This window comes from Maudiozyma barnettii (genome assembly GCF_903064755.1).
Source record: "Maudiozyma barnettii strain CLIB 1767 genome assembly, contig: KABA2_07, whole genome shotgun sequence".
NCBI classification, from domain to species: domain Eukaryota; kingdom Fungi; phylum Ascomycota; class Saccharomycetes; order Saccharomycetales; family Saccharomycetaceae; genus Maudiozyma; species Maudiozyma barnettii.
Window position 1 is genome coordinate 301,269 of NW_024545244.1, and position 17,176 is coordinate 318,444.

The 17,176-nt window shown below is 31.6% G+C and overlaps 8 protein-coding genes across 8 annotated transcripts; 6 read left to right on the forward strand and 2 right to left on the reverse strand.

Moving 5' to 3' along the window:
• Window positions 1-495: 495 nt before the first annotated feature.
• UBC13 (E2 ubiquitin-conjugating protein UBC13) lies at window positions 496-948 on the reverse strand (the record flags this gene model as incomplete). The annotated part of the gene is made up of 1 exon (XM_041551635.1): window positions 496-948. The coding sequence occupies one exon, from the start codon at window positions 946-948 to the stop codon at window positions 496-498; it is 453 nt and encodes a 150-aa protein (XP_041407569.1).
• Window positions 949-2,076: 1,128 nt separating this feature from the next.
• Window positions 2,077-3,903, forward strand: RLI1 (Fe-S cluster-binding ribosome biosynthesis protein; the record flags this gene model as incomplete). The annotated part of the gene is made up of 1 exon (XM_041551636.1): window positions 2,077-3,903. The coding sequence occupies one exon, from the start codon at window positions 2,077-2,079 to the stop codon at window positions 3,901-3,903; it is 1,827 nt and encodes a 608-aa protein (XP_041407570.1).
• A 642-nt stretch (window positions 3,904-4,545) lies between these two features.
• On the reverse strand, window positions 4,546-7,158 carry VTC5 (Vtc5p; the record flags this gene model as incomplete). The annotated part of the gene is made up of 1 exon (XM_041551637.1): window positions 4,546-7,158. The coding sequence occupies one exon, from the start codon at window positions 7,156-7,158 to the stop codon at window positions 4,546-4,548; it is 2,613 nt and encodes an 870-aa protein (XP_041407571.1).
• A 1,781-nt stretch (window positions 7,159-8,939) lies between these two features.
• Window positions 8,940-9,971, forward strand: SLU7 (mRNA splicing protein SLU7; the record flags this gene model as incomplete). Its single annotated transcript, XM_041551638.1, has 1 exon — window positions 8,940-9,971. The coding sequence occupies one exon, from the start codon at window positions 8,940-8,942 to the stop codon at window positions 9,969-9,971; it is 1,032 nt and encodes a 343-aa protein (XP_041407572.1).
• A 268-nt stretch (window positions 9,972-10,239) lies between these two features.
• On the forward strand, window positions 10,240-11,118 carry RRP1 (Rrp1p; the record flags this gene model as incomplete). Its single annotated transcript, XM_041551639.1, has 1 exon — window positions 10,240-11,118. One exon carries the CDS (start codon window positions 10,240-10,242, stop codon window positions 11,116-11,118), a length of 879 nt encoding a protein of 292 aa, XP_041407573.1.
• Window positions 11,119-11,819: 701 nt separating this feature from the next.
• On the forward strand, window positions 11,820-12,041 carry SSS1 (translocon subunit SSS1; the record flags this gene model as incomplete). Its single annotated transcript, XM_041551640.1, has 1 exon — window positions 11,820-12,041. The coding sequence occupies one exon, from the start codon at window positions 11,820-11,822 to the stop codon at window positions 12,039-12,041; it is 222 nt and encodes a 73-aa protein (XP_041407574.1).
• A 2,100-nt stretch (window positions 12,042-14,141) lies between these two features.
• AFR1 (Afr1p) lies at window positions 14,142-15,959 on the forward strand (the record flags this gene model as incomplete). The annotated part of the gene is made up of 1 exon (XM_041551641.1): window positions 14,142-15,959. The coding sequence occupies one exon, from the start codon at window positions 14,142-14,144 to the stop codon at window positions 15,957-15,959; it is 1,818 nt and encodes a 605-aa protein (XP_041407575.1).
• Window positions 15,960-16,433: 474 nt separating this feature from the next.
• On the forward strand, window positions 16,434-17,045 carry TVP23 (Tvp23p; the record flags this gene model as incomplete). The annotated part of the gene is made up of 1 exon (XM_041551642.1): window positions 16,434-17,045. The coding sequence occupies one exon, from the start codon at window positions 16,434-16,436 to the stop codon at window positions 17,043-17,045; it is 612 nt and encodes a 203-aa protein (XP_041407576.1).
• Between the last annotated feature and the right edge of the window lie 131 nt (window positions 17,046-17,176).

The window sequence follows — 17,176 nt, forward strand, 5'->3', positions numbered from 1 at the left end:
AAAAAATAATTGAATATCGTAATCAAGACACTAGAGTTATATATATAAAAAGAATGATATTATTTATTATAAAGAAAAACTGATCATCGGCCACGGATTACTTAATGGGAAGATCACTTTTCTCCAAGAGTGAAAAAAAAGTTTCATTTCCGTCAAAATTACAAATTTCATACAATCCACACGATGACGATAGCGGCGGTGATAATAGTCAGTTTAATACACGCACATTGACGTTGAGATATATATATATATATGGCACAACAGGAGAAGGGAAAACGGCAAGTCTTCAGTTCTTTCACTTTTACGCGTTATTATTATTGAAACTGTGAAATTTATTAAGAACCGTTTAGGTCCAAACGAAGGGCCTACATTTTTTGAACTTAGTGCGTACTATTATAATATTATATCTATCTATCCGCGGAATTGCGTAACGGATTTTATAACGTTACATATATTATTAGATATATCTATATATATATATATATATGGTTTTATTCATTTCTTTGCGTATAAAGCAGTCCATTCTTTAGCTTTTGCCTTTGCACCTTGTTCGTTCTTAATCCAATCTTCAGCAACATCATTAGCTAAAGGATCATTAGGATTTGGAGAAGCTAATAATGCCTGTACAGATAACAGCACTGTTCTAATTTGTAATGCTGGAGACCAATTAGTCTTCAATATATCCAGACATATACGTCCTAACCTATCAATATTTGGGTGATATATCTTGGTTAGAAAACGTACTTTTGGAGCTTCCATTGGATAATCGTCAGGTAGATATAATTCTAAATTGAATAAACCATCCTCATATGGTGATCCTGCAGGCCCCTCGATTGTGACTTTGAAATAACGTAGATTGTCGTCGTGTGGTTCTGCTGTAATCCCTGGAACAGGATCCGTCACTAGTCGTTCGGTTTCTTTAATGATTCTTTTTGGTAATGATGCCATGTTTATTATGCTTCGTTTTTTGATCTGTATATGGAGTGGTGTGTGATAATAGAGATTCCCGTTTTAGTAAAAATTATAGATCCTTGGTGTGATGTGTAAGTAATGGTACATCTCACTATTCACTGATTCGCCACTTTAGTAATCGCACTCTATCTGCAATAGATATATAGAGAGAGCTAGTAGATTATCAACTATGTATTTAGCTTCTGTTAGGGGGGCGGGAGAGTGAAAAGCAGGAAATTATTTAGTTTTTTCTTTGAAAGCTAAGATAATATATCTATAGAAACCGCGCACAACATGCAAAATTCACTGTACAAAATATGTATTTGTATGGCGTCTCTATGGTGACCTTCTTTTACTATGGGGGGAACAGGTTAAATTCACACATCGTATAGGGTGATACAACCTGTCAGCATATGTCTACACCTATATATGTATGTGTGCGTATGTAGTCGATTGATGCTTGTTGATGTGAATAGCAATAGGGTTTGATAAATTAGCACTGTTTGACCTGGTCATCACGCTGTCCCATCAAGTCAGAGTCTTGATCGCTATTAGAATAGCTTTCTCCATAGTTGAGTTTTACTTGATAGCAAACGTGTATAAGGTCAGTGGCCTATACCACTGAACAGAAGTCTTCGTATTTAAATAAATAGGTTCTATCCCAAGACAACTCTCACTATTTAGTATTATTACTAATACACTCTCATATGATTCGTTAACAGCATTTCTAGGTCACATGACCGGAGACAGGGTAACGCGTTTTCCCTCTGGTGAAAAAATTTTTAGTGTTTTTTTCAGTTTGGCTCTTCGGCTTTGTTAATCTTCTCTTTTCTTCTTCATTATGTAAATTTTTCACTTTTTAACCCCCAGAAGGAAACGAGAAGTTTACGATGATGATGTTGATGATGATATCCTTCTTCATCAAACTTAATTTGTAGTTTTTGGGTCAGCACATACCTCTCTCGATATTTTCCTTATTATTTTTACTTTATATATATATATTTATATGTTAATATAAAACTTGTTTATGTTCAGTACTTAGAATACGCTTTTCTTGTATATATATATATATTTATAGCGACATAACTACTAACAATCACTGTATATATTGACATCAACAAAAAAATGAGTGAAAAGAACAGTCGTATTGCTATTGTCAGTGCAGACAGATGTAAACCAAAGAAATGTCGTCAAGAATGTAAAAGATCCTGTCCAGTTGTGAAAACTGGTAAATTATGTATCGAAGTCACTCCTACTTCCAAGATTGCTTTCATCTCTGAAATTCTATGTATTGGTTGTGGTATCTGTGTGAAGAAATGTCCATTTGATGCTATTCAAATTATTAATTTACCAACTAATTTAGAGTCTCATACTACACATCGTTATTCTGCTAATAGTTTCAAACTACACAGATTGCCTACTCCAAGACCTGGTCAAGTGTTAGGTTTGGTCGGTACTAATGGTATTGGTAAATCTACTGCTTTGAAAATTCTTGCTGGGAAACAAAAACCAAATTTAGGTAGATTCGATGATCCTCCTGAATGGCAAGAAATTATTAAATACTTCCGTGGTTCTGAATTACAAAATTATTTCACTAAGATGTTAGAAGATGATATTAAAGCTATCATCAAGCCCCAATATGTTGATAACTTGCCTCGTGCTATCAAAGGTCCAGTTCAAAAAGTCGGTGAATTGTTGAAACTAAGAATGGAAAAGGACGAAGCCACAGTCAAGAGATACATTAAGATCATGCAATTGGAACCTGTCCTTAACAGAGAAGTCGCTAACTTGTCTGGTGGTGAATTACAAAGATTCGCCATTGCTATGTCCTGTGTTCAAGATGCCGATGTCTATATGTTCGATGAACCTTCCTCTTATCTGGATGTTAAGCAACGTTTGAATGCTGCTCAAATCATTAGATCCCTTTTGGAACCAACTAAATATGTTATTGCAGTCGAGCACGATTTGTCTGTGTTGGATTACTTATCTGATTTTGTTTGTATTATTTACGGTGTTCCATCCGTATACGGTGTCGTCACTTTACCATCTTCCGTTAGAGAAGGTATCAATATCTTCTTAGATGGTCATATTCCAGCTGAAAATTTGAGATTTAGAACTGAAGCTTTACAATTCAGAATTTCCGATGCTGGTGAAGAACTAAAGGATGATGCTACCCGTGGTTATGAATACCCACCCATGAAACGTACTCAAGGTGATTTCATCCTAGAAACCGAGGCAGGTGACTTCTCTGACTCTGAAATCTTGGTTATGATGGGTGAAAATGGTACTGGTAAGACTACTTTAATTAGATTGTTAGCTGGTGCTATTAAAGCAGATGAAGGTTCCGAAGATCTACCTAAATTGAATGTTTCTATGAAACCTCAAAAGATCGCTCCAAAGTTCCCAGGTACTGTTAGACAATTGTTCTTCAAGAAAATTAGAGCTCAATTCTTAAACCCACAATTCCAAACTGATGTTGTGAAACCATTGAAGATCGATGATATCATTGACCAAGAAGTTCAACATTTGTCCGGTGGTGAATTGCAAAGAGTCGCCATTGTATTGGCTCTAGGTATCCCAGCTGATATCTACTTGATCGATGAACCTTCCGCTTACTTGGATTCTGAACAACGTATTATTTGTTCCAAGGTCATTAGAAGATTTATTCTACATAACAAGAAGACTGCATTCATCGTCGAGCATGATTTCATCATGGCCACATACTTGGCCGATAAGGTTATTGTCTTCGATGGTACTCCATCTAAGCATGCTTTTGCTAGAGCTCCAGAATCTCTATTGACTGGTTGTAACAGATTCTTAAAGAACTTGAACGTCACTTTCAGAAGAGATCCAAACTCCTTCAGACCAAGAATTAACAAACTAGATTCCCAAATGGATAAAGAACAAAAGTCCTCTGGTAACTATTTCTTCTTGGATAACACTGGTGTTTAGGTTGATGCATTGAATTCCACAAATCAAAAGGAAATTCAGATGAAAGAACAACTTCCACACCCTTTTTATTTCACCCCTCCATTTTCTACCCAAAATTCGAAAAATACCAAAAAAAATACTTATGGCGCATACTTTTATCTGATAAAATTAATTGAGTAATCTTTTCTATTAGATATTTCTGTGTGTTCTTGTTAATTGTTCTTTTTTTCGTTTTTGACTGTTGATTATCGGTGGTAACGAAGGATGTTGAACAAGAAAAGTCATCATCTGTTCATTAGTCGTTCATCTCAATCTTTTCCTTTTTTTTCTCTTCTTTAACATACATCTATCTGATTTGTTGGATTTCTACAATTATTTATTTATTTACTTTTTTTCTCAAAGTATGAATATTTTTAAAAATATTTTATTACATAATTAATTTAAAACAAAGACTACTATTCTATAACGGTGGTCTCATGTAACATATACATATTTATTACAATCTATTATAGTACTAATACAAATGTTAAATCGTAATAATAATAGTTCATTTATAAAGAGGTATATGTGTATATGTATAAGTTTACGTAAAGTTCCATATGTATGTGATTGGTCCTACAGGAATGGTTATGATGGGAATATTAAACTTTTATGAAGGAAATTTTATGTAAATATTTCAATAATCCCATAGCATGCAGTACAGGTCACTAATAAAAAGACAATGAAACAAGAAATATAGTGCCATAATGGTGCATATGAATATCTACTAAATAAGAGCAATAAGCTCCCACTCGTTAATAACAGTGAAATTATCAATGAAACAATAATAACTGAAATTAATAAGGTAATATGGTCAATTTGAATATTCTCTTCTTCTTCTCTAAAGATAGTCACGATGATTGAAAGACAAATACCAGAAGTCAAACATGACGCTAATAATGAAAATAGATACATTAAAGATAATATTTCGTCATGTCTTAATTCGTAAATAGAATCGGAATCATTCAGATCCTGTTCATGAAACTGAATTAATTGCTGGATATCTGCGTATGAATTACTACGTGTATGATCTGAGGTTGTGTTGGATGCTGTGTCGTCCTCAGAAACAATCGACCCATATCTGGATCTAGACATTCTAGAAGAATCGACATATGGTAGGTTTAGAAATTTTCTAATACTCTGGCAAGTAGCATACATTGAATTGACAAATTTTCTATCAAATCTTAGAAACCCACTGTCATTATGGTTACTAGAAACATTGTCTTCTCCATAAGTGTCCACATAAAATGTATTAGCACCAGCATTATCTTCGCCATCATCAAATTCATTCCAATATCTTATAGTTTCTGTTTTTGGTATTTGGTTTAACCCATTCGAGTCTAAGCTACTATTATGATTGGAGTTTCGGTTACTTTCAGCATTTTGTCTCTTCTTTAATGCAAGTTTTGAAGCTAAATTTTTTGGAACACCATTAGAAATATCATTGGAATGATCCCTACGAAATTCATAGGTACACATATCCATCACTTTATCTTTACCTAACTCAAAAAATTCATTATCATTTAAGGAATCATTATCCTCTAAAACGTATTCATCCTTCAAGATATAGGAGAATAAATCATATTTAATTTCATTAGAATTCCTAATGGCGTAACAAATACTCCAAATTGTGGCAAATTTCTCAATCGGGTAACATTGTATTTTATTTTCAATCAATGAATTATAAATGAAGGATATATCGGACGCATCATTTTGGGAATCACTATTTGTTGTGTTCGATGGATTTGAACTGGACTTCTGATGTGCAATATTTCTTATTTCAAATACTGAATGAGGCACTACGCTAAAGGCGTCAATTGCAATGTTTTCATCTAATGTAATCAAATATGTTCCTTTATTTGAATAAGAAATAAATCTTGTTCTCTTAAAGGTTATTTTTTCATTTGCCAATTTTAAATGTCTTGAATGTAACCATTCCATTGATAATTTGTTTAAAGGACCCAACGTTTGAATATCTTTTAATTCCCTCTTATCAATACAGTTATGAATATATTTTAGAGGTAAAGTATTTGTAATAACATGATCTCTCAATCCTCCAACATTACATTGAAGCACACATTTTATTCCCAAATCGCTTTGAACTAAGAAAGTCGGGTGTTCATTATAATTTGCATCAGATAGGAGATCCTTCATATATCTAGTATCATTGGATATATTATCAGCAGGAGCCATTAAACACATGTGAATATTTGATGTTAATGATTGAGATCCATCTTTGCTTACTTTTGCCTTTGAATTTCCCACCAAGGACGAAAACGACGCAATATTGCGAAGTTCATTATAAGATCTCACTGATCTTGCAGAATCACCTTGGGTCAAATTTCTAATATTCTTTGAATTATCTACGATTTCTCTAGAGGTCGAAATGATTTCATCGTCCAATATTTGAAATTTAGATGATAGTAAAACGAATTTGAACTCTTCACTATTTTCATTAGATAGTATGAATCTACTCACCAGTTTCGATTTACCCCAAAATATTGTATCAAATTCAATTGTAGATTGGATCTCTTTAATTGGTTCTGCAGGGAGACGGTCCCTAATGTCTTCCAAATGTCGAATATTATCTGTCGAAGCATTAACTAATGAAGTCTTTATAACATCTAGACTCTTTATAGCTTTTTTATCTAAATCATCTAAGACATCAAAGATAAGAGAGATTTCTAATAAATATGGATCCAAACCTAATTCCATAAATGAAATCCCTTCATACCCATTTTTCAATTGTTCAGAATTTCTCAATGTATCAACATATAGTTCGGCTTCCTTCTTACCCTTTGGATAATATTTCACAAATTTTTTAAATAATTTACGAACCGCTATTCGTTGTAAAATTAAATATCTTGATAGCATTTTTAATTCTTTGCTACATCTTACCGTGGCGGTTTGTATTGTCTTTATCTGTCTTTTTGATTCTTCCGGGGTTATAACATCGAAATTAAGATTTTCCAATACTTGAGAATATTTGATAATAAGGTTTTCAATACTAATAATCTTAGAAGATATTTCTTTAATCTTTAAACTTGTGAACAAATTAATAGAATTGAATTGTTCCAGGAATAAATTACTGCATCGTATAAGATTTATTTTATCGGTCTCTTCATCACCACTTTCTGTCGTAGCTTTCTTAATGGAAATTTTTAATTTTTGATAATCAATATTATTATGTCTCCATTGTGGTACAGATTTATCTAATATCTGTGTACCAAATTTCATATCTAAAACAAAAAAGTATATATTACTTTGTTTTTTTGGTAATATAGAAAATATGCTTTTGGCTTTGTTATTTTGATTTAACTTAAGGTAGTATATCAAATAACTCTAAAGTTAAAAAAAAGGAAAACTAAGCCAGTTAGTTTGAAAGAAAGAAAGAAAAATAATATATGGAATTGATCTATATATAATAATATGTTAAAATGTAAATATGTACAGGTTACTCCTAGACCATATCATACGAGCTTATCCTCTATTAAACCCATTTTCAACAGATCGAGGAACCATTATATAATTAATTAATTAATCAGTTAATCATTTATATATTTTCTAATTAGTCCAAAATGGTGGAACTAAAAACAAAGTGCAGCAATCATAATAAAAGAGAGAAGGGAAAAAACACGGAGAATTTACTATGGGCGCTCCATTTTTATTTTTTTTTGACCTGACAGAGTTAAATTTTGCGAAAAGTGAAGTATGAATCGGTTTATTTAGCGAAGGAACGAATAGAAGCAGACGTTACAGTAATAATCATAGTTAGAGTAATAATAACAGTGGCACAATTAAAATTTGTTTAGCAATGCTGTAATAAGTTGAACAAAGAGGTCAAAAATACTTTACATTAACCTCGTTAGATATTGGAGGAGGGCATATAACTAGGCTATTGAAACTGTGCCGATAAGAAGATATACTTTTGTAGTTCTTAATTATTGTTTGAAATGACATGATTGTTCAAAAGAGTAAATTTTTCATTTATTCAAGTAATAAAGTACGTACGACAACGTTCTGATTTGCATAACAAAACAAGGTACATCTATATAGGGGGATAGTTTTTATAATTATGGTGGATAATCGGAGAGTATCATGGAGTGACTACAATGATGAATTCTTGAAATATTGCGAAGTTTCATTGTTTTCTGTTTTGTCAGACTCTCTTTATTTAACTTTTTTAATGTAGCAATTATATTATCATAAGAATTAGCGCAGGATATTGAAAAAGTATTAAACAAAAAGTAAAACAATAAATAAAACAATAATTTTTCAAGTCACACTATCACTGTTAATAATAATAATAATAGTAATATAAACAACAAAAAATAAGTGGACCCATATTCTTGCAGTACATTAAAATAAATCTGGGGTGTAATGTCAGCTGGTTTCTTATATTATATTTGTGGGTCGTCTACAGTTACAGCCGTACTGCCTCTAGAATATATTGATTCTGTCAGTTGCTACAATGAAAGTAAACAAAAAAACAATGGTAACTGGTAACGCTACTAACATTTTTGCAAAAAAACTAGAACAATTAACATTGTGTTAAATTTCTCCTTAATCAAATGAAGAATATTCAATTTTCTTCCGATTAATCAATAGTTATGAGACCTTGTGATATGATATTCCAGTAAACCCTGGATTTCTTTTTTGTTGTTTCTTGTAACGAGCATTTGTATGTAATTAAAAACAAATTTAGCAGAATATGTTTTAACGTGGAATATTACTGAGAAATTTTACTTTTCAGGTTATCGAATAACATAGTTGTATAGTAAAAATTATATTGATTTCGATCCTAAACATTTTTCATGTTTTGTTAAAAAAACACCATTCGAAGGCGACTAAATTTTATCTTACGGCGATGACGTTTTAATTTTTTTTTTGAACTGTGATTAAAACAACACTCAACCATCTTAAATTATATAGCAAGTTTATAAGCAAAGACAACAGAAGGAAGTACCCATAAGAGATCTTTACCTTTTCTGATTATTGAACTAGTGTATACAAGAATAATGGTCAAAACTAATGATAAAAATGCAAAAAAGGAAAATGAACATCTACCTCGTTATATAAAGAATAAACCATGGTATAATGACACAGATAAATCAGATGACTATCTTTCTCATCATAGACAATCCCAAAAGGAAGGAAACTTATTAGATATTGAGAATAATAATGAAGCTAAATACGGGTTGGGTATTCATGATACTTTTATGCCTAATAATAAGGTAATGAGTAATGAGAGAAAGAAGGGTAAACCAACATGCACTAATTGCGGAAGCTTTGACCATACAAAGAAGGACTGTATGGAGAGGCCTAGAAAAGTTCAGCAAACTAAGAGTATACCTAACTATATCCCAACAAATGGGAATGTTATGAATGATAAGGAGATGGATTGGGATGCTCGTAAGGATCGGTGGTTTGGTTATTCTGGTAAAGAATATAATGACACATTAGCCAAATGGGAACAAAATAAAAGTCGTCAAGGAAATATTAATAATCAAAGAGATACAAATGAGGAATATGATACGGACGAAGAGGTTGAACTTGCCAAATTACAATTAGGAAACTATAAAAGTACCAAAGAAGATCAAAATAAAGAGAAAGGAAGTACAGCAATCCGTATACGAGAAGATAAGGCTGCATATTTGAATGATCTGAATTCCGAGACTACCAATTATGATCCGAAATCAAGATTATATAAGAATGATAACTTAGGTTCTATTGATGAAAAATCAAAGATGTTCCGTAGACATTTAACCGGAGAAGGTCTTGAATTTGATGAGTTGAATCAAATGGCAAGAAGTAATGCTAGAAAGGAAGGAATTAGAGATGAAGTGAAAAATGTTAAGAAAATTGAGCATGTTCTTATTGCTAATCCAACGAAATATGAACAGATGATGAAAAATGAGAAATCTCAAATAATGAATGAAACAAATACCACACCAAATAAACCAAATTTTATAAAAGGAGAAGCAAAGAAGAATAAGGGTAAAAAACAAAATAAAAATTCAAGAGATCAATTACGAAGTATGTATAAATAGTTATTTTAATGAATACGAGTTTTCTAATATGAAAAACAGAAATCATTAAATACGGTCACTATCATGAGTATATAAAATTTTTCAAATCAGCTCAGTAAGCGATGAGCTGAAAATAAAAAAAAATAAATTACTTCCGACTTTAACTCGATGACCTTCAATCATATATGAAATGGATACAGTTAAGAGTCAATAATAAATTAATTTCCCAAAACATTACTTCTAGTTAAGCGAGAGGAGAAGCCCCTGAAATAACCCTGATCAATCGATAATGGAAAACAGTCCCTTTATAAAACAACTATCTTCTAACAACAGAGTTGTGAGAGAGAAGGCTCTTGAAGCTTTACAAAAAGTGCTAACATCTGAGAAGTTTATGAAAGCTAAACAAATCCAATATGAAAAACTATGGAAGGCTTTATATTACACTATGTGGTTTAGTGATCGTCCAAGACCTCAACAGAAATTGGCTCGTCAACTAGGTGAGTTATTCATGCTATATGCTAAGGATAGTGACAATGATTCTTCTGAGATCCTTCTATCAGACAAAGCCTTTATGAAGTTCTGTAGAGCCTTTTGGAAAGTGATGTGTTTAGAGTGGTTCAATATTGATAGATATAGATTGGACAAGTACCTATTATTAGTGAGACGTGTAATGTTCAACCAGTTGAAATATTTACAAACTAGAAATTGGAATGAGACATTAGTAGAAATGTATATCGATAAAGTGTTAAAGCATTCTCCATTGAGTGGGTCAAGTAAGATATACAATGGTATTCCCTTCCATATTATAGATATTTTCTTAGATGAGTATGAAAGATTGGCATCCAATAGAGATGATGAATTTGATGTCGAAGACGAAATTACTGATGAAGACAAGATCGCAGAGTTATTGAAGGAGACTCCATTACAATCATTCGTTGATATATTCATTGATTTACAAAAGGATATAATGAACAGTAAAGGTCTAAGAAATAAGATCAAAGAAGATCTTCTCTCCGACGAACGTCTAACCCAATGGGGCGCTAAGGGAATAGATGCTTCAAGAAATAAAGAACAAAATGATAGCGATAAGGAAGAGGAAGAAGTAGTAGATGCAAACGCTGTCAATGCTGAAGATGAACCTGAAGAAGAAGAATGGAAAGGTTTCTAAAGCAGTAGCATGACTAAGTTACATAAGCTGTGTATAATATAACCGTAGCAACAAACAAACAAACAAAATATAAAAGTGCATTATTTAGTATTAATCGGGAATTTTCTATATGTTGATTACCAACGAGTAGAATTGTAATGACGAATTTAAAGCCAGCATACTCATGTTAACCTAAACAAAAGCGCAAGTGAAAAGTTACGCTAACCGGCGTTCATACATACTAACTGTAAATATTAACATCACTTTATCTACTATCTATAAACATATATATCTATGATTCAATTAACTTTGAGACCTAGACAATGTATATTGCTTCTTTTGCTATCTATAAACTCTAGCTAATAGGCTTTACATTATTAGTTAAGCTTAACTTCCACGCTGCCTAATGTAAAAAACCCTATCACTAGACACGACCGCGCGTTTGGAATTGACACGTTAACATTACATGAACACATAGCGACCGCCCAAAAAAAAGATCAAGAAAGAGAACGAACAGCTTAGCAAAAGTTATGGACACGGTGAAACATTGACAATTCTAATCTTTTTCGTGTTTGTCAACCTTTACCATATCTTTTTCTTATATATATATAAGATTACTTAATGAAGATTGTATAAAATACTCAATTATTTGTTATTTATTACTTTTTCTAATTACTGTAGCAAATTATATAAAACAATCAAACAACATAAACAAGATAAAGATGGCAGGGGAAAAGACTGAAAACAACCAAATGGAGAAGGCCATGGATGCCCCATTAGAATTTGTTAGAGAAGGTAACCAATTCCTAAGCAAGTGTAAGAAACCAGATTTGAAGGAATACATGAAGATCATCAGAGCTGTTGGTATTGGTTTTGTTGCTGTTGGTATCATTGGTTATGTTATCAAGTTGATTCACATTCCAATTAGATATGTCATTGTATAATTTTGATAACATGATCAAAATTTTTGCAGAGGAGAAGTAAATGGAAATAAGAAATGATACAAACTTCAGTACATTACTTATTTTTAATATTATTCCCATTTGCTTCTTCTACCCCCAACTCATTCAAAGAAACAAATTCTGTATTTTTACTGTGAAAGAAAATATATTAAAGTATATGTGTATTTTTCTTTTCTCTTTTCAAACCAACAAATAAAAAATGGAATATACATTTCAAATATGTATATTCCCAATATTATTATTAGTCTTTTACTATATATTTATCTTTAGCATTTTATAGTTTATAATAATAATAACAATCCAATTTTAATGTTCAAATATATGCAAGAAATCGTGATCTGTCACATGATTTTTCACTCTATGACAATTTATACTAGTCTTTTTATTTATTTTCCAAATAGAACCAAATACAAGAGTTAAGAAATCCAGTTTAACAGGTTCCTTACGTACCATCATCATATATATGCACAAGATATTGAAGAGTAGTAATATTAGATATAATCTTAATGACTAGATCGAACTAGCCTGGTACTATAAGTATATGATAATATTTGAATTGCGAAGTCTGCCGAATTAAAAAAAGTGAGCATGAATAAAACAGTAGAAACAGCTTGTTAATTACCAAATATTGCAAATAATACCTTTTTCATCTTCCTTTCTGTCACATGCCTTCTATTACCATAATGGCAGTATGAAACGAATATTGCCATAATGAGAGATATGCCGTTCAGAATTATTGGATTCTCTATTGAGTGATTCTATTTTTATGCATAAATTATGCATAAAAATAGTTTTGGTGTGTCTTTAGCTACGTATTGGTTCGTATTTAGACATATTATACAGAGAAGTGCACGTACAAAATAACAAAAACCCAGTTGAATTCGTAGCTAATTATTTATTTTGCTATCATGCGACAGAGAAAACAATGCACAACACACTGTCACTGAAAAATGACCCACCTGGTTTTCTGAGCCGCAAAAAAGATAAAAATGTTTTCCATTCAAAAACTCCCCATCACGCGCAGAGCAACTGAAGAGAGCGAGAGTTTCCGTTTTCTTACTTACAATTCCTAATGCGGAAATTATATCGAATTCGCTACACCGCAGATTTGTTCTGCAGTTAGTTAATTAGCAGCCCTTTGAAGCCAAACGCAAAGCATTTCCAGAGCAACTACAGCAAACTGAACAAATTTAACCAGACAGACAGAAACAGCCTATTGCTAAATGTCATTTTAGTCCGGAAAGGGTTTTTCTCTAAGAAAGACAGCTAGAATTACGCCGAACAGAATATTTTCAACTGCAAATTCTCTTTCTCCTACCGGTTTTCCTGCTATAAAACAAGAAAGGTTACATACAGACTTACAACAACAACATCATCATCTTGCTTGCTTTGGGAAAATCTTGATCCAGGTTTAAATAAGTTCGTTTATAATCCGAACTGCTGTCTCTTTTTGATATCCCATATACAAATTTTTTTTCACCGTTTTTTTTTAATAATATTTTTCAGTTTAAAAATAGCTCGACACAACCGGTCTTTCTAGGTACATCCCACTTATTCTCTCTTACCTACTTCCTTCTCTTACAACTCCTTGTAAATAATGTTTGATGAATGTTTCAGCAATTTCATAAATATTATAAATATTATAAATATATATATATATATATATATACATATTTATATATTTACAGAAGGATCTTGATTAAAGTGGGAAACACACACTTTATAATACTCCGTTCCTTTGTTTGATCTAGCAACAATACAATACAATACAATACAATACAATTGATTTAGGATCAAATCTCTTTTCGATCCTATTCGTTTCCATATCCTACTAGAAATAAAAAAATACAATATTTGCTGTCTACTCACAATTTGCCAATTGTCTGACAAACATATTTATTATTCCTGTCATATGATATATTAATTAATACTCACCATCTAAAACATTTCTTCATTCGTTTTTTTCATTACTAAACTATATTACTGCTCCATCTATAACAGTATTGCAAAAAATAATATATATTTATAAAGATATTACTTCCATTTCAAAATAGATCTGTCCTTCCCTTCAACTTTATAATGATGCAAGATGGTAATTCACCTTATATTGGTGGTTCGTCCTTCGGGCAAAATCATATTGCTAGGTCAAATTCGACTTCTGATCTTTTCAATTTAACCGCCGACATACAGCATAAAAATACTCATCCTATGAAGAAAATTTATCATACACAATCAATGAATGGTAGTAATTTTAACCATCATCATCATAATAACAACACTATTGTCGATAAAGATTTTTGTATTTCAACAAATCATGCAACTAAAAAAAAATTGACTCCATATCAAGTACAAAGACAAAAAATGCAAAAATCATTTATGTTTCCCAATGGTGAGAATTTTACTCCAAAGAGATCAAAACATTATAGTATGAATTATAATGATGAAAACTCTAATTTTATTACTCATAGGAATTCATCATCAACTTCAATAAATTCAGCTCCAACATTTAATTATCCAAGATCAAATTCATTAACAATAACAACTAATAAGAATCAAACAATAATGAAACAAAAAAAATTATCAACTTGGTCATTGAATTTACAAGATACACCAATAGCACCACTATCATCATCCTCTTCGCCAAATGTTATGAAAGATATAATGGAAATTAAGGCTCAATCTCCTGTTAATTCAAAGAAAAGTAGTGATAGTGATAATTCAATGAAAGAAGATAATCAAAGTAATAACACACTACCAACAACAAATTCCGATATCGAAGTCTTACAAGAAAATATTGTTAAACCGATTGTTTTGTCCGACAAAATATCTTCTCCATCAATCGATTTAACAACTAATGTATCGTTATCCTTAGCGAAGACAAACAGTAATGTAACTTTATCTAAACCTTCTGAAAAAACTGAACCGTTAAAATTAAGAAAATCATCAAAGAGACCTAAAACATCCTCTTCAGAAAGTTTACCTGTTGTAAAAGATGCAGAAATACGAAAGAAGAAAACTTCTTCTAATGGATTGAAATTTGGTTCCTTTTTTAAGAAATTATTTGGTGGTAATTCTTCTTCGAATGAAAAACATAAGAAGAGAAAACTTAATAAAAGTACAAAAATGGAAACAAAGTCGAATCCACCAAAAATTGAAACAGATTTGGAAAAATCATCGCCAATCATTGAAGATATAACATTATCTCTTGACATAGAAAATGAAATTGATGATAATTTAATGGATACTGATTTAATATTCGATAGTATTTTACTAAAGATGAATAATGGAAAAACAACCAAACCAACTACTAAATCCAAAAAAGTTGAAAAGTTAACTGTTTTGGCCCCTAGATTAGAAAATACTTCATTCGAAAATTCTTGTGAGGACCCTAATTTTGTTGATCATAGTCTTGTTAATGATTTTGCCAAATTAGGTAATTTTATCAACCTTTCCATATCCGATGATATTAACCAACCTCCACCGAGATCTTCCAAACGTCCTACCCTTGAATCAAAGAAGACGGCATCTGAGTTCTACAATGCTCAACCAAATATCATTAAAAGATTGCAAAATGAATTCGGTATTGTATTAATAGGCGAAACACCTTCTAAACAAATTTCTTCCAAAACCGAAAGATCAATCTTGAAGAGGTCATGTCAAAAGTCAACTGTAGAAAAGAATAATATAGGCGTTCGATTTACAAATGAAGTTTATTTAACTAACACATATTCATTATCTGAATACGAGAGAAAAGATAAAGGTTTCAAAAAGAGAATGACCTTGCTGATGCAAAGAGATAGAACTTTTTTTGATAGTGTCAAGAAAGAACTTAATTATTACAAAAGTCATGAAATGGCAGTTCATCAGGATATGAAACAGTTCACCCAGTTTTTTGACTAAGTAGTAACCAAATAACAACGATTAGCATTTACATTTACACCTCCACCCACACATACATAAAAGTCCAATAGTATTCTCATGCTATTGTAGACTAATAATACCTAATACCTAATTATATAAATATATTAACTTAATATCCTTCACCCATTTCTAAAATAGCTCCAGGTCTTATTACTAGTTATGTGATCGTTACCAGATCTTTATATAAAACGTAATATAAAATATACTATTAGCGGCGCGGAAACTTTCAACTCAGAAGTGATTTTGATTGAAATTTTAAAAATTCTAAAAAATATACCATATTAAAAGAAATACAAAAAACTATTTGCTTTGACACATATATTATTAACGACTTTTATTAGGAAATCTCTACTGTAAGGAGCAACAGACTATCATAAACAGACTATCGACAATACATCTTTGTTTAATACTTTTAATTATTTCATTATCCAACAAACTGTATATACTTCAAAAATGGAACACATAAAGGGGTTTTACAATACCATTCTAAAGTCATCACATCCAATAACGTTATCGTTACATCTTGCAGGTAAGGCATTCCCATTAGTGTTTTATTTGCTAGGAGATTGGTTTACAGGATTTACGGCCCAATTCATAGTGATTATTCTGGTGCTAGCTTTCGATTTCTATTTCACAAAAAATATCAGTGGGCGAAAATTGGTCCAATTACGTTGGTGGTATGACTCTACTGTAACCAGAACTACAACTTTTGTCTTTGAGTCATACAAACAATATCCTGCGGATGGTCATGTCATAAATCCAATTGATTCTAAGTTATTTTGGTGGTCAATGTACTTGACACCTGTTGTCTGGCTCGTATTTGGACTATTATGTCTTCTTCGTCTGAAATTATTTTACCTTCTTGTAGTCGCCGTTGCGGTTTGTTTGACAGGTTGGAATACATATGGTTTTCGTTGTTGCGATAAATGGGAACCTGGCCATGACGTAGAAGATGGTGCCGAAACATGGTTCCAACTTCCAAATTTTGGTGGTTTCGAGAATATATCCAGATTAGCCAATGTTCAATCATTCTTTCAGAGGGCTACTGGCTCCTCAAGTGTGTAATATTTACTACTAATAAAATATATTGTTTTAATAAATGAAATTCATATGGTATTGTATTGATAATGTTTATTCCTAATTCCAGATTTGTTTACTAATGAAAGATTTTTTTATTATACAATTTATTCATAATT